Source organism: Penicillium chrysogenum, assembly GCF_028827035.1.
Source record: "Penicillium chrysogenum strain IBT 35668 chromosome Unknown utg000001l_segment0_segment0, whole genome shotgun sequence".
Classification (NCBI taxonomy): domain Eukaryota; kingdom Fungi; phylum Ascomycota; class Eurotiomycetes; order Eurotiales; family Aspergillaceae; genus Penicillium; species Penicillium chrysogenum.
The window spans coordinates 935048-959213 of NW_026622749.1; the positions used below are offsets into that span (position 1 = coordinate 935048).

The 24166-nt window shown below is 48.4% G+C and overlaps 11 protein-coding genes across 11 annotated transcripts; 6 read left to right on the forward strand and 5 right to left on the reverse strand.

The window, feature by feature from the left end:
• Positions 1-2563: 2563 nt before the first annotated feature.
• On the forward strand, positions 2564-4232 carry N7489_000373 (transcription factor domain-containing protein; the record flags this gene model as incomplete). Its single annotated transcript, XM_056706128.1, has 2 exons — positions 2564-3470; positions 3520-4232. 2 exons carry the CDS (start codon positions 2564-2566, stop codon positions 4230-4232), a joined length of 1620 nt encoding a protein of 539 aa, XP_056570430.1.
• A 112-nt stretch (positions 4233-4344) lies between these two features.
• On the reverse strand, positions 4345-6031 carry N7489_000374 (uncharacterized protein; the record flags this gene model as incomplete). The annotated part of the gene is made up of 5 exons (XM_056706129.1): positions 4345-5183; positions 5238-5506; positions 5559-5730; positions 5783-5843; positions 5897-6031. The coding sequence occupies 5 exons, from the start codon at positions 6029-6031 to the stop codon at positions 4345-4347; spliced, it is 1476 nt and encodes a 491-aa protein (XP_056570431.1).
• Positions 6032-6575: 544 nt separating this feature from the next.
• Positions 6576-7711, forward strand: N7489_000375 (isocitrate lyase/PEP mutase family protein; the record flags this gene model as incomplete). The annotated part of the gene is made up of 3 exons (XM_056706130.1): positions 6576-7065; positions 7132-7613; positions 7679-7711. 3 exons carry the CDS (start codon positions 6576-6578, stop codon positions 7709-7711), a joined length of 1005 nt encoding a protein of 334 aa, XP_056570432.1.
• An 827-nt stretch (positions 7712-8538) lies between these two features.
• On the reverse strand, positions 8539-9207 carry N7489_000376 (uncharacterized protein; the record flags this gene model as incomplete). The annotated part of the gene is made up of 2 exons (XM_056706131.1): positions 8539-8989; positions 9050-9207. The coding sequence occupies 2 exons, from the start codon at positions 9205-9207 to the stop codon at positions 8539-8541; spliced, it is 609 nt and encodes a 202-aa protein (XP_056570433.1).
• Positions 9208-9972: 765 nt separating this feature from the next.
• N7489_000377 (uncharacterized protein) lies at positions 9973-10938 on the forward strand (the record flags this gene model as incomplete). Its single annotated transcript, XM_056706132.1, has 2 exons — positions 9973-10202; positions 10257-10938. 2 exons carry the CDS (start codon positions 9973-9975, stop codon positions 10936-10938), a joined length of 912 nt encoding a protein of 303 aa, XP_056570434.1.
• A 540-nt stretch (positions 10939-11478) lies between these two features.
• Positions 11479-12910, forward strand: N7489_000378 (chitin deacetylase CDA6; the record flags this gene model as incomplete). The annotated part of the gene is made up of 2 exons (XM_056706133.1): positions 11479-11689; positions 11745-12910. The coding sequence occupies 2 exons, from the start codon at positions 11479-11481 to the stop codon at positions 12908-12910; spliced, it is 1377 nt and encodes a 458-aa protein (XP_056570435.1).
• A 580-nt stretch (positions 12911-13490) lies between these two features.
• On the reverse strand, positions 13491-15415 carry N7489_000379 (uncharacterized protein; the record flags this gene model as incomplete). Its single annotated transcript, XM_056706134.1, has 2 exons — positions 13491-15016; positions 15091-15415. 2 exons carry the CDS (start codon positions 15413-15415, stop codon positions 13491-13493), a joined length of 1851 nt encoding a protein of 616 aa, XP_056570436.1.
• A 332-nt stretch (positions 15416-15747) lies between these two features.
• N7489_000380 (class I SAM-dependent methyltransferase) lies at positions 15748-16751 on the reverse strand (the record flags this gene model as incomplete). Its single annotated transcript, XM_056706135.1, has 3 exons — positions 15748-15906; positions 16022-16612; positions 16677-16751. Coding segments are annotated over 3 exons (825 nt in total), but the record flags the coding sequence as incomplete, so codon positions are not given.
• Positions 16752-18619: 1868 nt separating this feature from the next.
• N7489_000381 (uncharacterized protein) lies at positions 18620-19001 on the forward strand (the record flags this gene model as incomplete). Its single annotated transcript, XM_056706136.1, has 2 exons — positions 18620-18652; positions 18786-19001. The coding sequence occupies 2 exons, from the start codon at positions 18620-18622 to the stop codon at positions 18999-19001; spliced, it is 249 nt and encodes an 82-aa protein (XP_056570438.1).
• A 1175-nt stretch (positions 19002-20176) lies between these two features.
• On the reverse strand, positions 20177-21995 carry N7489_000382 (sugar porter family MFS transporter; the record flags this gene model as incomplete). Its single annotated transcript, XM_056706137.1, has 4 exons — positions 20177-20640; positions 20714-20954; positions 21032-21729; positions 21779-21995. 4 exons carry the CDS (start codon positions 21993-21995, stop codon positions 20177-20179), a joined length of 1620 nt encoding a protein of 539 aa, XP_056570439.1.
• An 862-nt stretch (positions 21996-22857) lies between these two features.
• On the forward strand, positions 22858-24134 carry N7489_000383 (NAD(P)-dependent alcohol dehydrogenase; the record flags this gene model as incomplete). Its single annotated transcript, XM_056706138.1, has 3 exons — positions 22858-22881; positions 22954-23082; positions 23178-24134. 3 exons carry the CDS (start codon positions 22858-22860, stop codon positions 24132-24134), a joined length of 1110 nt encoding a protein of 369 aa, XP_056570440.1.
• Positions 24135-24166: the final 32 nt, after the last annotated feature.

Sequence of the window (24166 nt, forward strand, 5' to 3'; positions counted from 1 at the left end):
AGCCAGATGATTAGAAAGCTTTGATTGTGTCGGTCCGGACATGGCAATTTTGCCGTTCATGTGGGTTGTAAGAGTAAGAGGTTTGGGCCACACATTCACCCCGGCGACGCTTGCTGAAAGATATCTCATCCAGGCACCATCATATCTGCGAGGGCAGCAAGTGCCCTTTATTGGAGAAGTTCTGTGGTCTGTGTTGACTCTTTGGCTCTCGTTCTCCATATGAAGAAACAGTAGAATCCCAAGCCTTAGGTATGAGCCACTACCAGTGTTCCTATGGCTAGGCAGAGGACACGGAGGAGGTTGGCGAGGGCAAATGAGGCTGAGGGGTTGTAGCAAAGTAGAGAGGGAAGCCCGATTTGTCAGTTCAGCGCACCGTAGGGCAGACTATGTTAGTTAAACATTCGAACCGAGCCGAAGCCATGCCTGTGATGTAGGAGGGAGCTCCTATGCTTGGTTTTGGTGGGCATGTGTTTCAAGCGTAGGAGGCCCAGTGATTCGGGGGGTGGATCGAATCTGGCCTAACTATCTTTCCCTTGTTATGTCGGGAGACGATAGCAGAGCCTCGAATCGTGGCAAGCCACGATATCCAAGCATTTGAGAGAGACTTGAAGTTTTCCGGCTCTATAACTGGGATTTGTTGGCCAGTGTCGTATTCGGGGTTGCATTTGCTGCAATTCAAGTATTATCAGTAATGAAGTTTATCCAAGACAACTAGAGGAGGGATTCTTACCGCTTATTCCCGATTCAGGGATGAATCAGACACGAGACAGCATCAAAGACGGCCACGCTCTTAATAAGAGCTATGGCCAGAGCGATAGCGGTGAAACTAGGCTGAAGGTAGTGAGCAAGGAACCTTGGAAAAGAAAGGAAAGCAAGATAGAGCTTCCATGCGTTTCCGTTTCCGGGTGTACGTATAGACGTGCATATTCACTTTGCTTTGAGTAAACTGACTTTGATACAAATCTCACCATACGGACTTAATTCAACTTGGCCACATGGACGTAATCAGATTACTACCCAGATTTATTACCCTTTACCTGCAATGTTTCATCCGCGTAATGAACTGATTGAAGGGGTTTATTAGCCGATCCGTCTTTCTAAGTTTTCGATGTTTATGGTAGACTTACGCTGTCTATAGAAGACTAGGATTATTGTGTTCTGCTTCCATCTCTTGCTTTGTTTCTGTCTGTCTGGACCGCAATGGGGACTGCGCTCGTTTTTAGTTAGGCCCTCAGATAACTGTGCTATGTTGCCAGCCTGTTGCCCTCCTCTAGTAAAGTAATTTCATTCACACGTAGGGTGAACGACCAGTCCAGGAATAGAAACTAGAGGGAAAGCTCAAAATGCCTCCAAATATTCAATTAAGACGTTGCATGCACAGTGCCAGAACAAAGGGCTTCATGTGTCACGTGGTGCCACCGGACTTGCCATGCGATCCTGAAAGAGTGTTAGTGAGATGCCCAGGCAGCTTGCTCTTTTTGCTATTCTTCCCTGTGACCTATTTAGATAAATATAATAATAATGCTCTCTAGATTCATCTTTTACGTTCTGAGATGTACTCCTGTTGGACATTAAGAAAGCAAGGAGAGTACGGGGGACATATTCTAGCTTGTGACTGATTATCCTGGACCCACACAAGCACCTTATCAAGTCAATATAGCAATTGAAGTAGAAAATCAATTTGAATAAGGAGTCATAAGCCAATAGGACCGAAGTCGTGTGCTCAGTGAGGGGTCGAAAAGTGAAATAACCGAGTGCGGGTATTTCGTCCAATTCCCGCCATTCTCCACCGAAGTCCTGCATCGCCGCAGTATAGCATTCATGGACCGTACAAAGGGAAGAGGGAGAGGATCTCTTGAATATGAGTATCAGCGGACATACAAGGCTTGTATTCCATGTGCGCGACGCAAAGTAAAGTGCGAGGCTGGCGACGATGTGAGATGCCGCAGATGCATCAAGAAGGACATCAATTGCGCTTTTACTACAAAGAAACCCTGGTCAAGAGACGAAAAGGATCCCCTTGGGACGCCAGCCCGGGAAAATACAGGAAGAGATGGGTCTAATAAGTGTGTTTTCCGTTGGCCCTGACAGATCGTGAGATTGACTTATACAGATCACGGAAAACTATCCGAAGACCTGCAGAAGGAAACAAGGAGATTAAAGGCAAGCGCTCTACAAATCATGCAGGAAATAAATTGCAGCTAATCTAAACTCACCTAGCAGACCCTCATTTAGATGTACCAGTCAATCAAGATGGTCTTTCCACGTCAGTACTAGAAACTGTGGTTTCAAACAACAACGATGCAATGAATATTCTGTTTGAGGCCGCACTTCAGGAATCAAATGAACCCTCTCAAAACATATCAACGACAGATAATTCACGATTGATAGCCTCCGAGCCGACCAACGCCGAGGTCCTCCGCATTTGGAATGCATGTCGATTTGTGAGAATGGGATGGTTCTCTGCCCAGGAGGCTGTCGTTTTGATAAACCTGCAAGTTTATACATTTTGTCAGATGCTTGGGGCTATACTAACCTCAAAGTAATCAGATTCTTCGAAAACATGGCACCTCTATCGCCCGTCCTTACAGACTTTTTCGCCTCGCATAAAAACCAATATTATCTAGTAACCCAGGAACCAATGCTCTGCTACACCATACTCATGATTTCCTCTCGGTACCACACCCTTCCTGGAGTTGGCGGATCTTCTCGCTCATTCTTCATTCATCATCGTCTATGGCAACATTGCCAACACTTGCTTCTTCGGATTACTCTCGGACAGGAGAAAATCTCGAAAGCCAAAACACGCACAATAGGAAGCATTGAAGCATTACTACTCATGTCTGAATGGCATCCACGAGCATTACAATTCCCACCAGAGGCAGATGGATGGGATTCAGACTTTCTCTTGACAAACCCGGACATCAGAGACCCACCTTCTCTGAATGAAGATATCCCAGTATCCTCCAGATGGCGGGAAGATGTTGTTGAGCCCACGAAGCGGTTTGAACGTATGTCCTGGATGGTCCTCAACTCAGCCTTAGCTCTCGCGCATGAACTCGGTGTATTCGACTCGAGCGCTCGACTGCCCAAGCAAGATGATCTAGTTGGTCTTGATGCTGAGCGATATCTTGAATACATTGAGGTACGACGACAGCGATTGCCGAGTCTACTGTTTACGTCCATCAATGCTCTATCTTCACGGATAGGTTGTACTTCGCCAGTGCCATCTGATGTCGGGATTTCCATGCCTGAAACACGAACATCTTTGCAGTCTATCGATAGAGACTGGTTATTGTTCATGAATGCCTGGATTGAACTTATGAAGTTGACCAGTTCCGTCACGGATACGCTCTTCCCGCTCATGAATATTTCAAGCTCGGCTGGACCATCGGACACATTCATCCCTGTATTGGAGAGAAAACAGGTCCTGTTGGCGAGCTGGCAACAACGATATCTCCATATCTCAGGTATGATGTTGAAAGGTCAAAATCTATATTCACCACTAACCTTAGATAGACTCAAGCTTCCCCTACACTGATACCCTATTCATTGAATACCAACACCTACGCATCCTCACCAACTCCATCGGAATGCAAAGGATTGTCCAACGGGTCCTCCAAAGCGAAACCCTATCATCATCACAAAGAGATTCAGTCATCGACTTCTCTTTCGTTGAACGCGCTAGACAGCTGAACATCACAGCAAGAGAATACGGCTTTATCGAAGAAGTAATAGACGGATGCTGCCAAACTCTCGACAAGATAACGCTCTTGGGTGGATCCTTACACTTCTCACCAATGAGGATACTCTTCCGAACAATAAGCGCGTCAATATTCCTTATGAAGGCCCTGGCTTTGGGTGTACGCAATTCAAAACTGCAGGAGGCGCTCCAGATCCTTGATCGAGCCATCTCCACACTGCAGGATAGCAGTCAGGATGATATGCATTTGAAATCTCACTATGCAGCTCTTTTGCAAGTCCAAGTCTCGCGTCTACGGGAAAGTTTAGTATCCTCATACTCTGGGGTCGGAAATGACCTTCCTTCCCCGAATTCATATGGCGACATGTCGACTATGGACCTAGGGGACTTGGATGTTACTATGAATGACTGGTTATCTTTGCCTCTGGATCCATCCATGGCACCTTTTGGGTCTACAGAGGGGGATTTTGGAGTTCGGATGGATGGCGTTGATTTGGATTTGGACTTTTTGTGGCAATTACCTCCATAAATGTATAGCTTCAGATAAATAAAGAGTGGATTCCAGTCTTTCAATAGCATATGGCAGTCAACAAATAATATAACAGCAGGCAGCTCACACATGAACGAACTATCCCAAACCCCTAAGTCAAATACCTAAAGTTAGGATGATTATCACCCGCCTCAGTAACATCAACCCTCTCATTCACACCAACAACCCCATAAACCCGATCCCGTCTCCGATTCTCCAAAGTCAACTTCGCACTCAACCCCATAGCCAAGATAGCAATCAACCCAGTAAAAGCACACGCAAGCGCACACCCAAGCGTATAAAGCGGCGCATCAGAATCGGGAAACACAGAACTACTGATCAAACTAGAAGTCTGTCCAAAAATAGCAAGCATAGCCATCCCAGCGCCCTTCTTACTTTCCCCACCCTGGTTATTCAACAACCAAGTGATATTCAGCGCGAGAGCAGGGAAGATCCCACATGTCGCTAGCCAAACACCCGCATACCGCGCCGCAGTCTTTGATTCATCTTGCACGCATGTGAGGAGTAGATACCCGATTGTCGCCATGCTTGCAAACAATGTGATCAGGATTCCTCGGTTTCCCCATCTGTCTGAGAGGAATGCGGCTGCTACACAGCATAGAAAGGAGACAAAGTAGGGCGGTGCTGATAGGCCTTGGGCATTGATGGATGTGTAGCCCATGTGCTGGATGATTGTTGGGAGGAAATTTGAGAGTCCCCCGAAGGAGTAGTTGCAGCAGAAGTGGATGGACATGTGGATGTAGTTTTTGTAGTCTGATAATCCGCTTAGGACTTGGGACCAGCTGACCTTACTTTTCTTTGTTGTGTCGAATGATTGCATGCGTTCTACTGCTTCTGTTTGTTCTCTTTCGTCGAGGAAGGATGCTGAGCCGGGTGAGTCGGGAAGGAAGAAGAATACTACCACTGAGAAGAGAACCGTTGGTGCTCCCTCTGTTTATATTTAGTGTTGAGGACAGATAAAACTAGGTGGGGGTATAATCTCACCAATGATAAATAGGTAGCGCCATGGCTCTATAGATCCCCTGATGTGGGTAATTCCATAGGCAAGAGCAGAAGCAAAGCAATTTGCAACTGGGGACATTCCAAGGAGTAGAGATACCCGGAGTCCTAGTTCTTGTCTTTGATAGAACAAAGAGAGGAAGTATGGTGCACCAGCACCAAAGGCAGCTTCGAAAATACCCAACAATGACCGAGTCGCGACAAGCTGGACGAAGGTGTTGACTGCACCACTGCACATTGCAGCTGCGCCCCAGCTAAAGCGGCACGTTTAGCAAATAGAAACAAAAGGACGACTCGGCGACTTACCAAATACAGAGAATGGCAACGTAGTAATGTGCTGAGAGAATCTTCCAAAGGACCGTAGTCCACTCGAACATGATGTAGCAGATATAGAAGGCGTACAAGACCCAAGACCATTGATAGTCACTGAGGTTAAGATCTTTGTCGAGTCCGGCAGTCTTGGCGTTGCCGATATTTCCTGGTTATTTGATGAGATAGGGGGTTTAGATGAGTGAGTTGGGTATGCTTACCGCGATCCAAATATGATAGAATGTATAGAATACATACAATTGGCAAGACGCGGCGATCAAACTAGATTATAGTAAGCAAAAAATAAGAACTATGGTAATGAAGCATTGACAGACCTTTCTGCGAATGACCGACTGTCGCTCTTTAGGGATCACCACTTGGGGCTGTTGCTTCTCTGTATCATTGGACTCCACATGTTGAGAGCTTGGGTACTGCTCGGCTGGATTCTTTTCTGCCATGCCTGAATTCATTCAATGGGTTGAAGACGTTTAATAGCCGGAGTGATTGCTGCCCCTGAGATCAGTAGAGACAAGGGACAAACCCAGGTTGATATATCCCTCCCTTGCTGGTCAATGCGCGGCAGTCAATGTGCGGCAATTGATGAATATCATCGTATAGCGCGGGTCCAATGAAAGAGCAGATATTGCACTTCAGCACACCAAGTCTTCCATACCCCGTGGGGAGGATGGCGGATAGAAGAAGCTGCATCTGCTGGGTTCCCCGCAAAATGGCGGGTGTTCTGGGTATACGGCCGAGAGACTATGGGGAAGCTATTGACTTTCCCCAGGTTACTTTTCGGCCAATCTGAATGCTCCTTTGCTGAGGGGGAAAGGGCTGGGCTGGTCGTCATTCGGGTAGCGGATAGTTGAAAATATCCGTCAAATTCCCGCTCTGATGAAAACAATGACCGCCTAAGGTATTGCATTTAAACAGCGTAAACCCCGTCAATAGAACTCAATTCAATCACCAGTCTGCACTTCAATCCTCTATCAATCCAAGAAACCAACCTTCGCGATGTCTTCCAGCACAGTCCCCTACCCCTTCCACTTTGATTCTCTCGCAGAGACAACAACCGGGTCCACGGAGGGAAAGACAGCAGACTTGACCCTGACATTGAAGAATGTCCGAGGGAAAATCCCCTCTCTCCAAGCATCCCGTCTGAGAACAATGATGCTGGAAGCCCACAACGACCCAGCTAAGATCATAGCACATGCCTGCAGCTACGACGGCCTTTCCTCCCGTCTCATTGAGGAAGCAGGATTCCCAATCGTTTTCCTCGCGGGTTATGCCGTCGCCAGTTCCTATGGTCTCCCTGACACGGGATACATCGCCATGGCCGAGATGTGCGATAAGATCCGGGATGCCGTGCGCCAGGTTTCGGTGCCCGTTATGGCAGATGGAGATACCGGTTATGGGAGCCCGATGAATGTTAAGAGAACAGTTGAGAGCTTTGCTAGTGCTGGTGCAGCTGGTGTTATGATTGAGGACCAGCAATGGCCGAAACGTGAGTATTCCGGATATCGGTGGCCTTGATGGAATCGTCCTTTACTAACAGCGGGTATTTTAACAGGCTGCGGTCATACAAAGGGGAAGAGCGTCGTCTCTCGCGGTGAAGCATTCGCTCGAATCCAAGCTGCCTGCGATGCCCGCAATGAAGGAAAGGATATTTTCATCCTTGCCCGTACTGACGCTCTGATACATGGGTGGGAAGAGGCCATGGCGCGTGCGCAAGAGTTCAAACGTCTTGGTGTTGATGCTATCTTCGTCGAGGCGCTACCAGATGCCGAGGCGATGAAGCGATGTGCGGAGGAAATCGATATTCCTGTTTTCGGTAATATCATTGAAGGTGGAAAGACGGAGAACCTGTCTGCTAAGGACCTTGCTGGGCTTGGGTATAGTGCTGTTGCTTACCCTTGGACGTTGGTTGCGGCACACCTTAAGGGTGTGCGGTCTGCGTTGGATGGTCTTAAGCAGAGTATGCTTGTTGGAGCTCCGCCGATGATTTTGACTTATGATCAGGTTTGCGAGGGTGTCGGTTTCAATAAGTATTGGGTATGTTTTGTTCCTGTTTCCCTCCATTTTTTTCTTTTTTGGAATATATGCTAATTTTCGTATAGGACCGGGAGGATAAGTACAAGTTTGATGCTTAATTCAGTATATTGCAGCTCTGTGCTATGCTATCGACGGTATAATTGTGACCTTATGCCTGTTTTTAAGATTGAGAGGATTGATATATTATCTCGCTGCATAGGGGGTCACATCTCTATCTCTTCACGGATGTAATCTTAAATTGACTTCTACATGTGAGCTGCAATGATATTTATTCCTTCGTGTTAATGTCCCTTTCCATCTAGTCCCAGCGAGCAATATATTCAGGATTTGCAGGTGGGGTATCACACCGTATTGTCTGAGCCTTATATGTGATGCTAGTCTCTTATTCTTACGTACACATATCTCCTATGTCTGGTCTTCTATTCAAGCTATATTGAGGCTGACTACGGGGATCGGTTGTCAAACACTGCCCGAACAAAGGGCTTTGGGTGTCACGTGGGACTTTCATGGAGATGGTAGTTGCTCGTCTTCATGTCCCCTCGGCCTTCTCTGTGTCTAGTTTATTAGATCATTACAGTGATATTTCTCTCTCTTCCTCCTCCTCTGATCTTAAGACGTGCTATTATTGCTAATTATTCAAAAGAGCGGAAAGAGTACGGTGGGCGACATATCCATGAATTCTATGTAGTCTGCAACCAATTGCCCCAGAAAAAGCGATTAACTCTCATTGACATTAGACCGGACCAGCAGAATAGACCAATAAGGCATCTTTTTCGACACGCTAATATGACTGGTATCTCATATCTCGTATCTAGTAGTGGTACAGGTACATAAACACTATGGGGCAAGGACATCAAACCTTAACATGTTGGAAGATCGTCAACATGCTTGACTCTGCAGCCGCTGAAGGCAAAGCAAGGCGTCTTCAGTTCTTAGACTCGCCATCCTCGTTCTCGTTCTTCCCAGCATCTTCCTTGGACTCGTCCTTCTTAGGCTCTTCCTCCTTGGACTCATCTTTCTTGTCGTCCTTGTTTTCCTTGGAGTCATCATCCTTGGGCTTCTCCTCCTTTTCTTCCTCCTTGGACACTTCCTTCTCCTCGGGCTTTTCCTTCTCCTTGGACTCTTCCTTCTCCTCGGGCTCTTCCTTCTTGTCCTCAGGCTCTTCCTTATTCTCGATGTCCGTCTTTTCCTCCTTCTGAGGCGCCGCCTCAGAGGGTTCCTCAGCAGGCTTCTCTGCAGCAGCCTCCTCTTCCTCGCCGCCTTCCTTCGCGTGTTCCTCCTTATGTTCGTCCCCGTGAGCGTCGTGGTGTCCCTCCGAACCGGAAGGCCAGAGGTAAAAGACCATTGGAACGGTCACAGCAGCGGAGGCCGCGAGCCTACAATGGGACACATTAGAACATCGTGTCAACTGGTCGGAAGCAAGACTATAAACTCACCAAGGCAAGTCACTGGTAGTATGCCCTGGGTGATAGCTGCTGCTAGTAGAATTGAATCGGCGACCGAGGATCCGGGCAGATTGGCGGGCAACAGGAGCGGTGCGGAAGGACTGAGCTGCAGTCGCAGCGCGGAACATTGAACGGCGTGCAAAGACCATTGTGTCGTAGCAACTCAGATACGAATAGAGTAGAAGGGATAGAGAGTACGGAAAGTGTGATAGGCCCGGGGTAAATTGTTAGTAGAATTGAGTATCAAGTTAGCACTACGAAGCTTCCCGGATTTCGCAAGTCCCGTCAACCTGGAGGTGTCGTAAGACCGCATCCTTGTTGTCTCCGAGCTGGTCTGTGCGTCGTGATGTAATGGGCGTGGCTGGGCGAGGTACTGGGTACTTGAAAAAACGCACTGGCTTTGGTTGGATTGAATGGTAAAAGGTACTTGTAGAAGAGCTTGCGGATACACATTTCAATACTTTCAAATTTCGGTACATGTGTATCAAACAGAACTGCCTTCAATGTTTCTTAAATTCGATATCGGGTGGATCCAACGGTCTATCTAACTATGTAGTTATCAGATCAAAGATCAAATAAATTGGAGAACATTTCAAATACTTAATATTAACTTCATGGATAGAAATGATAAAATGATGATGTAGATATCATAATTGTATTTAACATTTAGTTTCTTGGAACAGTCATTTTATGTGCAGTACGACACTTTTGAGGAGTTGTCGAGTAGTTGTAATTTAGTGCCTCAGGCCACAAATAATCGACACCTTAGGCGGGAGCACCCCACGTTGGGGCGTTTATCAAAAGCTACCACCGCAAGCTCTCCCCGGTTGCCTTCATATCCACTGCTTCACTCGTCACCTTAGCTGGGCTTCCCCTCGACCTCATTCATCGATAACAGTCTCAATTTCAGCAATATGGCGGACCGCCAGGTTACCCAGCAGACAATTTACAGTCTGCTAGCGAAGCTTGACGACCCCGATGCCGACTTGAGATACATGTCCTTGAACGACCTATATGGGATCCTGACCAACCCAAACTCTTCCTTCCTCTCTCACGACCGTAGCACATCAACAAAACTCGCTGAAGGTCTGCTCAAGGCCCTTGATGATCAACACGGCGACGTGCAGAACCAGGCCCTCAAGTGGTTCGTACCGAGCGCTATTCCCCTCTGTCCTTGCTAATATCTAACTTGAACCAGTCTTGGTCCTCTCGCTGTCCGCTTGCCATTCGAATCCCTTACACCTCTCCTCGAGCAGTTGGCCAGTCTGACTGCCTCCCAGACGATAGACACATCCGTCCCCAACACTGCTCTTCGCGTCATCGTTGATACCCTCCCTCGTCCCCAATCGGGCCAGCCTGCATCTCAAAATGTGATTACGGCATACTCAGCAGTTTCGAAGGTCTTGGTCCCCCGTTTGACCGGGCCGACACCCTCGAGCACAGGGCGACGGGGCTCAATGGTGAAGAGCATGATGGAGAAGGATCCATCACGGGGCTTTAGCAGTGATGCCATCGACGTGCTCATCAAGGTCGTGACGTGCTTTGGTCCTCTTCTTCAAGAGTCGGAGCTTGCTGCCCTCCAAGTATCCGTTATGGCCATCATCCAAAACGACACGGCTGGAACTGTCGTCACTAAGCGCGCCCTGACAGCCATCTCGGCGCTTGTGCTCCACTTCTCCGACAGTCAGCTCAACGGCTTTGTGTCCGATCTGACCAAAACACTGTCCTCGAATATTTCCATGGTGCAGCGTCGGCACTTGATCGCTGCAATTGGCGTCATTGCAAGAACTGCACCTGCGAAGTTTGGCCCACACCTGGATACCCTTGCTCCTTTTGTCTTCTCGGCGGTCGGGGAGGATAACATTACCCGGTCAAACTGAGTCTGCTGGCCCACAACTGATAGATGTCTGACCGACACTGCGGCACTGTAGCCGAAGACCCTTACACGTGATGATGAGGGCTGCTGCATGAGCTCGATATGCTGCATTTGATCCGATTTGGCTATATTTCGTCATGTCATGATCATACTGGTGGCAGCCAGGCTTTGATTTGCTGAATCAAGAAAAATGTACCGGGCTCTTAGGCCAACCACCCTCCGATGCCCAAGGCGCCCATGGACTTCACGATACCCACGCTCATATTGAATACAAGCGTCAACATCTACTCCTACTATATGTAAATGTGGGGAGCTCTTGCCAGGAGATTTGCTCTTGCCAGTGTTTTTAAGTAAACAAATGCCTCGAAGCCTCGCTCTTTCCTTCTGTGTCCCTTCCTCTTGTAGAAATTAGCTTCATTACCTTTTCCCCGTCCTGCTCGTCTCTTCTCTCTCCTCCTCCCACCTTGGACCACCTCGTGTTATCTCAAAAATTACATCTTGCATACCCAATTGGCATAACATAACCCTATATACCATTTTCAAGATGCGTATTCATCCCATCTTGGTCACCACTTTGGCGACCGGTGTATTTTCTAGACTGCATGTCGCCGGTCCCGTGCATACCGTAGCGATTGAACAATCTCAACCAGAACCTGAGTCTCATTTGGACACCCGGGATGCCCCCAACAATTTGGACTATCGCTGTGGCCCCAAGATCGGCAAATGTCCCGTCGGTACATGCTGCTCTGGTGCAGGTATGTGTCAAAATTCTGTTAGCTCGAGCAGCTTATTGATGGCCTTCTGCGATAGGTTTCTGCGGCACGTCCAAGGCGCACTGCCGCTCTCCAGACTGCAAGATTGACTACGGTAAATGTGACGCTCATCGATCGCCAAATGGGCCCCCAACCAAGGAAATTCCCCGTCCTCACATCGGGCAAGTTCCGTACGGCCCTCGCGAGATTCGTTCGTGCGCTATCCCCGGAACTGTTGCATTGACCTTCGACGATGGCCCGACACGTTACACTGGGGATCTGCTCGATCTGCTTGACAAATACGATGCGAAGGCGACATTCTTCATCACTGGGATCAATAATGGAAAGGGTGCTATTGATGATCTCACCCTGCCGTGGGCTTCATTGATCGAACGCATGCACTCGAGTGGCCACCAGATCGCCAGTCATACGTGGTCGCACGAGGACCTCAGCAAGATCACTCCTACCCAACGCAGCGAACAGATTGAAAAAAATGAAGCTGCGCTACGCAATATCCTCGGATACTTCCCCACTTACATGCGACCGCCCTATTCCAGCTGCAGCGCCGACACAGAGTGTGGAAATGAGCTAGGCGAGCGTGGGTACCACATCATTTTGTATGACATTGACACAGATGACTACAAGAACGATAGTCCGGATCTGATTCAGCGGTCCAAGGATATCTTTGATCACCAGCTCTTGTACAGCGACCCACGAACCAAGTCTTGGCTTGTCATTGCTCATGACGCCCATGAACAGACTGTCCACAACCTCACGGAGCACATGCTCAAGGGCATCAAGCGGCAGGGCTATCGCGCCATTACTGTCGGTGACTGTCTCCGTGAACCCAGGCCACTCTGGTACCGCAAGGATGACCGGATGCCCCCTCGCAAGAAGAACCCAAAGAAGCCTTCTTCGGCAGATCCCAACAAGCCGATCTCTTGGGACGGCTCCTGTGGTTCCAATTATACTTGCCTTGGGTCTACCTATGGCTTTTGCTGCAGTAGTAATAACGCTTGCGGCAATACCACCAGTCATTGTGGAAGTGGCTGCCAAAAGGATGCCGGATATTGTGCCGTCGAGGCTCCTTACAATGGGGATGCCTGGGACCCGGATGTTCAAAACAAGGGTCAAAAGTCGGAAGCTGATTCTGATCTCCGAACTATTGGCACAGCGGCGGCAACATCGTTGTTCCTTGCTTTGATTGTTGCCATGTGGATGTGATGAATCGTTTTGATCTCTGGATTGGATTACCATGATTGTTTGGCCGAGTTTTGAATTGTCCAGATTGTAATTATACTTACATGCTATAGCTTTTATTGTGGCCAATCCATTCGTTTGAGCTTGTCGGCAGGCACGGCGTGGTTAGTTGGCTCAGGGAATAGGAAGTTTGGATCATCAACAGATAGCAGAATTGCAATACGATACAAAAGTTCGTCTTCTCAATTAATGGTCATAGGCTCCTATACAATACTTTCACACTGTAAGTTCTACTCTCAACACAAATGTATCTTTTGGATATTGAGACTAGCTGGGAAGATCTCAACACAAATTGTCACAGCTCACACCTGGGCAGGAAGTTATGGGATAATCCGACCATTCTTCCACTTGCTATAAATGCGTGGGTATATGTAGTAGACATGCAACCATGGAAGATATGCAGAACCAATACCAACAGAAACAAACAAAAAACAAAGCGGCATGCCGAGAACATTCTCTCGAGGGGTATAATGATAGCAGAATAATAGCAGCAACAGTAAACATAAAATGAAGATGTCAATCAAGACGAAAGCAGATACCTCCCCTATTTCCGCACCATCTTAAGCAACGGCGCAATCCTCGCCCTCTTACTCAATCCCACGCGATAAGGCACCCCACTCCGCGCCGAGATGGGACTATGCTTATCCGGGCCCTTGCCTGCGTTATGTGGTGTATTGACAGACGCAGCATCGGGCTTCGAAGGAGTATGAGGCTGGGGTGTATCAATTGTAGTCGCAGGGAGAGGGTCAGGATGAGGAAGTGGATGGGGGTTCTGGTCGTTTTGAATACCACACGTATCGTTGTTGTCGGTGTTACCTTCCATCATAGAGTTGGGACTATTATCGACAATGACGGCTAATTTCGCCGCAGGAGTCTGAGCTCCGGACGCCGGCTTGTTTGGTTCGGGTGTATCTGCGGACTCTGGTGGTGTTTCCGCTTGCTCGGTTGTCTGCTTTCGCTTACGTCCGCGTTTCTTGGGTGCTGGTTTTTCGGAGTCTTGCACATTTGGAGTCTTCTCTTCGAGTGTGGGGATCGGTGGCTGAGGAGGAATCGGAGGATTTGTGTCTAGAACATCGGAGTCTAAATCCTGTCTTCGGGGCTCTGGGGTCTCTGTCTGCGGAGTGGCGTTCCCTGTTGAGGGTTCCACGCTGAGAGGTTTCGTGTCCACCCATATCACGTCGTCGTCGGCTTGAGGCTCGTGGATCGGTGTCGTCTTGCTTTTCCTGGTTTTCTTCTTTTTCGACTCCTTGGGTCCTGGCTTTGCAGGCTTGGGGGCTGCTTCTAAATTTTCTTTGTCAGTCTCGTCGGAGACTCCGCTCGAGGCCGGGGTATTGTTTTCCGTAGTCCATTCGCTATCGGAGGGGTCAATCGCACCATTTGCGCCAGGGTGTCTGAACTCGTGGTCCCGAGAGTTGGCTAGCTCATCGTCTTCGTCGTTATCTGGCAAGGGTTGCTTCTTCGGTCGTCCCCGCTTCTTCTTTGCACTGGGCATCTCAACATCTGGCACAGTTGGTGGGACAGTTGGCAGAGCGAGCTCGTCGTGCGTGCTTGACTGAGATTGTTGCGGGGAAATGAGACTGGTTCCAGCGGTTGTAATCTTTGCTTCGCTGAACCGCATGGATGCAACCGAGGAGAGAGGTTCGGTATCATGGGGGGAACAGGGACCCGTCTGCTGGGATTTGGGCTGTGAGGCTTCCTGGGGTGGGTTTAAGTGTGTGTTCTCCTGTTCTATGAAGGGCTGGGGAGCTTCTTGGGGGACGATTTTCGGAGGCGAAGCCATTAAGTTAGTGGCGCCAGGGGCAGTCAGATCATAGATACCCTGTCTGCTGGGCAGCAGAGTCTGGTTCGCATCGACATAGGGGTCAATGGATGCTGGATTATGAGTGAAGCTGCCACTCTCCGGTTGATCCATCTGATACGAGTAGTAACTTGGCATGGTAGGAAACGGTGCGGATTGAAATGATTCTGTCAAGTACGGCGCGGCCGTAGAGGGAGGCAGTAGGCTTGCCCTTGGAGGATCGTCGTCCAGAAGTCTTCTCTGCGCGATTCCAATCTCCGTCATCATTGCGCCTATTGTATCTTTGGTATCAGCACATAGATCACATATTCATTTTCCTGCTTCAAGCTAGGTTATCACATCGTACCAACCGACCCACTGCCACCCTCACTGGTTGAGGGGATCCATTTGTCCTCCCGCCGCTGCTGCGACGACGATAGCATTGAGTGGCTTCTTTCTTGCGATTGGATAAACTCATCGAAATTGACGTTCAATGGTGGGAACATGCTTTCATCAGGAGCGGAGCCATGCTCGTACACTGCATTGTGGGTCGTCTGTTTGGCGGGGGCATGTTGATATTCCTGCTGCAATGCGGGCTCGGAGGGGTGGAGAGGGTTGACAGAGGTGGGGACTTCCTCCCCCTCGGAGGGTTCGTCCTCGTCAGAGTCCTGAATAACACGATCCAAGCTCATCGGGGTTTAGTGGTCAGGGTTGTCGGAACCCGTGTCTTTGACCATTGGGATAAGAAAGTTGTTCAACGCGTCCGAGGCACGACAACACGTGATGATAAGGATACATGATAAACTCCCCGAGGTCTTATTTAATTTCATCTTGCCAAGCCCACCTGGGCACGAACAGTGTTGGGGAAACAGTGTTAAAAGGAGGGAAGTACATCATGTATGCAAGTTCCATATAGAAAATACTTAGCTTTCTTTTTATTCAGGACAGATTACGAAAGTGGTTGACTAAGTTATGGGAAGACGACTAACACCTTTCTATTGCATTTGCTCTAATCACCATCTAACTAAGCTTTCTTGACAAGCAAACCCTGGATTCTGGGCAACAAATTGAGTGGTTCTTCAGGTTCTTCGATCTCGTTCGGACTTTCCACTCTCCACTGTTGAGAATGTCCGCCAACACATTCCGGGTCAAGGGTCATCCGACAATTGCGCTCCAGGTAGGACTCCAGCATGCTAGGAAGTTTTCTTGCTAGTCGATCTTTCCACTGGAGACAAAAATCTTGAAATAACCACCCAGAAAGGAAGAAGATTGGTAAAGAAAGGCATGCCTTGCGCTACACTCGTCAAACGATTTCTGCTGCATCCGTGCTCCCAGAATATAAACTTGCCTCTAGGCGTGAGCAGCTTCCACGCCTCCTTTATCACGTTGTTTGGATATCTATGGCACGTAGAACGTAGATACATAACATTGTATACAAACTCCCCTCCGTAATTCCCTCTACTCAGAACATCGCTATCTTTAACGCCACAAGCTATGAGCATATATCTGTCCCGCAGGCCACGCTTGTCCAAGCTAGCATTTGTAACGTCTCTAAAGTGGGGATTAGGTTCGACGGCATAGATATGTTTGACAGATGAGGTATCATAACGATGAATCAGATTCCCTGGCCCAGGACCCGGTTCGAGAACAACACCGCTAGCGGCGTGTACGAGAGTTGGAACAATGGTTGCATCTTCGTGAGCGATACAGCTACTAGCTGCGGATGGTGGTTCATCCACTCTGTACACGAGTTGAGTGAGGGAAGACATGGGGGGTGGTTTTAGGTCATAGGTTACGTTGAGCAACTTCGGTGGAGCGGCATCTCGAATTTGTCCTGGGTGACTGAGTGCTGCGAAACCGTCCCGGCGAGCCGCTCGTGTCAAAGCTTCCTAGTGCGCTGTAGGGATAGCTAGTAGGGTGTGGAGATTGCTGGCGGGGTCGAGAAAGACTTACAGCAAATAGAAACCATATCAGATCCCACGGACGAAAAATAGAAGCAAGGCGGCCAGGCTTGGAGAGGGAATGGTTATCTACGCGAGACAGGCATAAATGACGTCGAATATTTAAAAAATACACGAAAGAAAAGAGTGTCACAGTCGGTCGATATTTTGTAGAATACATATGTGAGGACAAAATATTTGTTAGGGAGAAAACACAACTGGTATATTAGTGGCAAGTCCGTGATTGCTACAGCCAGCAGTCTACGGCACCCGTCGCCTTGGTACCAACCCATACTTGTATAGCTCTAGCCTAAAACAAACCGATCCCTGTCATATAGGGCTGGAGCTCATGTAGTGCAAGGGGGCCGAAATCATAAGCAGTGCAGATCGATAGGAGGTTCCTTCGCAGCTGATGATCTTCGATGACCTGCTAACGGTGGCTTATGGCACCATTATTACAGCTCTACGCCGACCAGCCGATACTCGTAGCCTTGGAGATGCACACATCTAAGAAACACACTCCAGAAGTCCCACCTTCCTTCAGGCCGATCCCGCAAGTCTTGATGTTTTGAAGGGAAAGTTCATGATATGATAGAGAGTATCGTCCATGGGCAGGTCAAACGCATAGCACGAATCTTGCATCAAATATGCCCTGGGGATTCGGCGGTACTCTACGAGCACCAACTTTTGATATTTGCCGTATCCCTATTGGCGAGAGGAAAGAATCTGCATCTTCCTAGAGGAGTAAGGAAGTACCTGGAATAGTCTTTCGGGCTATGCTTATCTTAAAGCCTACATATAATTGGAGTGCATGCTGTTATTTTGATCAAGGGGTAGGCAGCCTCAGATGCTTTCTCCACCTATTCTGGTAAGATATATATACCCGTAGTTTAGGGGAAAATAAATCATATACTAGACGAGTTCCTGTAGATTTTTATTGTTGCGAGGCAACCTGTTACGTAGCAAGATAAGAGGTCCTAGGTGACCAAAAAAGAGTAAGGGGCCAACTCATGCATAAGTCCTGTTCATAGAAGCCTCGTAGCAGCAGAGCTGCCATCTATGGATATCAAAGTCTCACTATTTAAGGCATCTGCTATTTACATGTTCGAAGAAACTAGTTCATGCCACGGCGCAACTAAGACCTGGGTTTAGGCTTACTTGAAGTATAAGTATTTTGATTATTTCCCACGCTGTCTACAATATCAGAGCTGGGATATTATAGGTTGATGTAAAAGACCCAAAAAATCTGCAAAAGAAAAAGAAAAGGTCCTACCCGGGATCGAACCGGGATTGCTGGTATCAGAAACCAGAGTGATGACCATTACACTATAGAACCGTAATTGTTGTGTGGGCTGGACTTAGAAAATTCATAAACCAAATCTCCACTTATCCACTAGCAAGTAGCTAAAGAAAGCCCTAGGAACGAGGATTCTACCATACCCTGTAGATATTAATTTATCGCATTTACTTTATGGTGATTTTAGGCGACCTATAGTTATAGGTTGTATAATTCTTAGAATATATTATAGCCTTAGGGTGTGGTAGAGGTGGTTGTTATAGAGTGTCTACAGTAAGGCAATAGTCGCCGGGCGAGCTAGCGGCGATAGTCGTGATAATATAGATTAAGAATACGCAGAAAACGAATTTCTTATAAGAAAGGAATTCTATCAGGACCTGGAGAAACGTGGACTTCCGCTTTCTCGGGCGAGCCTGAGCAAACTGGATTCACTTTTGATTGGTATAGGCACAGCCTCTAACTCAGGTTGAATAATGAGCTTTGCCGAGTTACGCTACTAGATGATGTTATGAGTCGGCTTTTGGATTCCGAGACCTATGCTCGCTTTGGTAGCAAAATCAATACTCCTAAATCACGACCCTCTCCCAGAGAGGATCGCAGGACTCCGAGGGATCCACGCAGTGAACTTCGGAGGACCGGATATACGATACATCTATATCATGCGACCTCGCGTATCCGCGCACAGTATACTAGTAAGAACTCGGAACCAGTTTAGGAGGCTCAGAGTTCAGTTTGAATACAGGCAGTACTGGTTGCAGACACTTCGCAGTAGTATTGTAACACCTCTGTCACTCCGATCATATCCTATTAGACCCCTTCGTATAGGGTGCATGGGAATCCCACGTCAACAACCCAGGAGTACAAGAGACATACGCGGAGTTCAACAGATTTATGCAGAACATGGCGGATAGTCTCCGGGACATACACTGCGACGCCGGAGAGCAGTGGTTTGAGGACACGCAAAGTCCAGAAGACTCGGTGCTGATGTATGCCCTGCGTCTTGAGCGGATAGCAGAGAACATGCGCACTCCCCTCTCATAGGATGCTCGCAAGCTTCGATTGATCAGCGGAGTACTTCCAGAGGTGAAGGCTGAAGTGCTTCTACGACTGGATATCGATCCAAACCGCAACTGCACGTATAGCGTGCTCCTAGACCACTACCGAGCAATTGACTACGACGTTCACGCCTGGGGGCTCAACCGACGTCGAAGCAAGAGCACTCCAAACACAAGAAGTCGGAGAAACCCACTTCGGAAACGAAGAGACGTCACTCGTGGACACGGGACTCAGGCGAGAGGACGCAAAGCAAGAAGGAGAGGTCGGAAAACCAGGCAGGCGCAAGAAGGATAGGAAGAGCCCACCTAGATACGAGCACTGCAACATGCTAGGCCATAAGGAAGACACTTTTTGGCGTCTCCATGGTGAACCAGGCGAGGCGAGCACCCGACGCAGTTCGGTAGATAGACAGACAAAAAATAGAGACCCCAATACTTCAAGCTGCGGCCAAATTGGGAGTTGATATTCCAAAATCGCAAACCCCAACCCCTCGCTTGCCTTCTCTTTTTCTAGGATTGTGTGATTTGGATGGAATCGTAGATTGGAATATTTTTAGGAACACTCATCTATATGCTTTATCCTATCATCGTATGGCTGGCTGTGGATATATATAATCAACCCGCACTAGGAATCACGATATTCTTTTCGTGGTTTCTATATATTTTATTTTTGATGTGGTGCATCGGGCATCTCTCCCTGTTGAAGCCACAAAGCAAGGTCGCATATGTCAATGCGAATTGGTGAATACCGTAAGAAGCACCTTGTTTCCATGATTCGTAAAAAGCTGTAAGACTTGTTTCGGCCTCATCATTGCGACTTTCAAATCGTGATGCAACAAATTCGGTTCTATAGTGTAATGGTCATCACTCTGGTTTCTGATACCAGCAATCCCGGTTCGATCCCGGGTAGGACCTTTCTTTTTCTTTTGCAGATTTTTTCTAATGCATTTGTTCATATTCATTCTACTAATATTGTTCTCATGGCAGGATTAATTTTAGTTAGTTTCAAGGATTGCATCTCAGCATCAATATACGTGTAGAAAACAACATATCAATATAAAAGCTCCCCGAAGTCGTAGATTCCTCATATAAAAAACAAGATAGAGCATAAAGGAAAAGCGACACATGAAAGAATCCACAATCAAGACCGCGAGGATTTCCTCAGGCCGAGTATTCCACCTGTTCACTTTTCGCATCAGCCATTTCCATGACCTCCGCATCAGAATCCGCAAATGCCTTGTCACCGAACGCAACAGCAATCTCCTCCAGGGTATGGTGTGCTGTCTCAACATAGTAAAAGTGAACCAGGAGGGCCGAACTGAGACAGAATCCACCAATAACCAGGTAGAAATAACCGTGAATGCCAGCGAAAGCATCGGGAGAGACCATTCCGATAATGAAGTTGAAGACCCAATTGCTAGTCGTAGCCAGTGCCATGCCTTTACTCCGGCCACGGAGTGGGAAGATTTCTGCGGGTAGAAGCCACGGCATCGGACCCCAGGTGAATCCGTACATGATATTGTAAAGCATGACGAAGGCATACTGGCCGTTCGCTTTGGTTTGGATATCCACATTAATCTCGGTGAAGACGCAGACAATGGCTAGTAGTACGGCCATGCTGAGACCTGTTTGAATTTGTTAGCCTCTGACCGCTAATCATCTCGTCCCTTCATAGCGATGTCCTCGACGGAAACTGACCTCCAAGAATGAGTAAAGGCTTTCGGCCCCATCGGTCCGCTAACCACCAGGTAACGATTGTTGCAGCGGTGTAGGGAAGAGCATTTGCAGCTGTGAACAGTAGAGATTTGCGATTATCATAGCCGGCGGCGGCGAGCGTGCTCGGGAGGTAGAAGGAGATGATGTTGATTCCGTTAATCTGTGCGAACATCTGCACTGTGATTCCAACAATAGTTCGTTTGCGATACCGGGTGAACATTTCCTACAAGTGGCGATCCAGGGTTAGTAATGTGATTCATGAGACGATTAACGAGCCACACAGGTTGTAGGGGGCATTACCTTCCAGCCAGATTTCCCGAGATTATTCTCATAGATAACCGCTTCTTGAATTTCAAGGAACGTCCGCTGAACATGCTCCGCTTGCGTATTACCATTAGAATGTAGGTCTGCAATCGTCTGCAAACTTTCGTCCACGAAACCATTCAACGCCAGCCATCGAGGAGTCTCTGGTAGGAAGAAGGACATGCCAACCAAGAAGAAAGACAGCACAATCTGGATGATGAAGGGCCCCTGCCATGAAATATTTTCGGGTAGCAAGAAGTTAAACCCATAGTCCACCCAACAAGAAAGCATGTATCCAGCGATCAAAAAGGTATACTCTATACCCACCATCAAACCTCGGCGATGGGCAGAGGCAATCTCCGTTTGAATGATAGGCACGGTCATGGAGAGAAATCCCACGCCCAATCCTTGAATGGTGCGCCCTACAATGAACGTTGCAAAACCAGGTGCAAACATCTGAATAAACGAGCTGAAGAAGTAAATGAAAGCGCCGACGCGGACACATTTCTTTCGGCCAATCATGTCTCCAAGACGACCGGCTACGAGTGCTCCTACCGCTGCTGCTGCTTGCAGACATGCAACCGATATGCCTGTAATCGAGGGATCGACCCCGCTTGTCGACCCGTCGGCTCCGCCATAGTCTTTGAAGAAGCGAGCTATGAATATTTCGTTGACCAGCAGGCCAGACATGATACCTGTCAAATCAGCAGCTAGATCTTGGCAATATATTCGTGCATGTCATACCAGAATTGAAACCGAAAAGAGCATCTCCCAAACTGCCAAAGGCACATGTTGCATACAGTAAGGGTTTGCCTTTGAAGGGGTATCTGGCTGAAATCTTTTTCGGTTTGAGTTTCCGCTCCAGCCAGCTCTGCTGTTCCTCAACTTGCGCGGCGACGGCCAGGGAACGCTCCCTGATGGTCCCAGTGGGCGCCGGCTCGGAGGATTTGGTGACACTCATAGTGCCGAAGAAGGATTGACCGACGGAGACAACAAGTATAAAGAACCACTCTTGGATTTAGTGAAGAGATATTTTGTGACAACATAGCTGATCGGGGGCAATGGCTTTATTTATACCCCGGACCTCTCTGTGGGGAAGAGTAATTTTCTCCAGGATAATGGGGAAATGGGGTCCTGAGGTACACCATGCACCATATCGGTGAATTACCGAAATGCGGCCCGGGATTGCCATTGGACAATGCGGGAGTACCTAGGAACCTCCAATGGGGTTTTCGGGCATGTCCTCGGTCGTGGAAACCCTATTACTGATCACGCGTATAGTCAAACCTTCAGCTATTCAACTGTCCGACATTGGCTGTGCTCTTGTGGGGGTGAACGGTTCCGGGACTCTCTGGTGGAGCCCTAATCTCGGTTCCGGTGGCGAATATCAAAGTGGATAGCTTGGCATATAATTCTGTGCCGGCGGAAGACAACGGTTCCTGAACTTCCGGGATTTGAAGATCGAAATATGCAGAAAATATTGACGAGATTATGTGTTAGAGGACCGGAGTATATGCTAAAGTGAGAATATGCAGTAAATGGCCATTTTAGCCGAGAGTTCTGATAGATCCTATTCTGCGTTCAACATTCAAGTAAAGTATCGGGATCCCGATAATAGTCCAGGTTAGCTCTTGGACACGGGTCGACGATGGAGACGCTACATGGAGCTGGTCAACCATCCGCCGGAACGTCTCAATACTTAGGATCCGTTCGCCGCATGTAACTGAGTGGATAAAATCTCCAGGACCTCCATAATAGTACTTAAAGCCCAGTAGAATCCCAGAAGCTTCGCTCAGTAAAAGAAAAATAAAATTTCCGCAAACATGACCGTCACAAAAGCTGCCCAGGTAGGCCCAAGCCCAGTCCTGACCCAAATGCATGGGTGAATATTGCACCTGCTCACACCGGAACTCATCTAGACTGCCAACCAGGCATTTGTGTTGCATAAGGGAGGCACATTTGCTTTCGAAGAACGCAGCAAACCCACACTCCAGTCAGACCGAGATGTCATAGTCCGGGTCATGGCAACAGGTCTCTGTGGTTCAGATGTGAGTGAAATGGCATTGACTTTTCCCTTCCCGCTTTTTTTTTAGCGTTTCAATTTCCTCAATGTAAAGACTAACAAAATTCCTCACCGCAACAGGTCCACTACTGGCAACACGGCCGAATAGGGCCATACGTCGTCGAAGACCCCATAATCCTAGGCCACGAGTCAACAGGAATCGTGGTAGAGAGCGGAAGCGGTGCTGCAGGCCTCGCCGTCGGAGACCGAGTCGCTCTCGAGCCCGGCATCGCCTGCAACACCTGCAATCATTGTCGCAACGGCCGCTACAACCTCTGTCGGGGGATGCGCTTCGCCGCGACACCACCTTACGACGGCACACTCGCTACCTACTACCGCGTGCCCGCAGAATGCTGTTTCAAGCTCCCATCCCACATATCCCTGCGCGACGGCACCCTGATCGAACCGCTTAGCGTCGCTGTGCACAGCTGTCAATTGGCGGGTTTCATGCAGGACAAATCAGTGGCTATATTTGGAGCAGGGCCTGTCGGGTTACTCTGCTGTGCCGTTGCGAGGGCCTTCGGTGCATCAACGGTTATCGCCGTGGACGTCGTGCCGGCTCGGCTTGCTTCCGCGGTGAAATATGGTGCTACACACACATATCAAATGAGCTCTGAGGCGGCAGACAAGAATGCGGCGGATTTGTTGGCGATGGCTGGTTTGGAGGATGGTGTTGATGTTGCTCTTGATGCGACGGGCGCTGAGCCCTGTCTGAACTGTGGTATCATTGCCCTCACGCAGGGTGGAACGTTCGTTCAAGTCGGCTTGGGAAAACCGAATCTATCAGTTCCGGTTGGCCAGATCTGCGACAAAGAGATCGTTTTCAAAGGAAGCTTCCGGTACGGACCCGGAGACTTTAAATTGGCCATTGGGTTGCTGGACTCGCGCCGAATCAGGCTGGATGGTCTTGTCACTCATGAATATCCTTTCGGTCAGGCCGAGGACGCTTTCAAAAATGTCGCTGGTCGAGGTGGAATTAAGAGTGTAATCTATGGCCCGAATGTCGACGAGGAAGAGGCAAAAGCAAGTTCAGTATAGCGCGTGCCGTTGTGACTGTTATTTTAGATAGA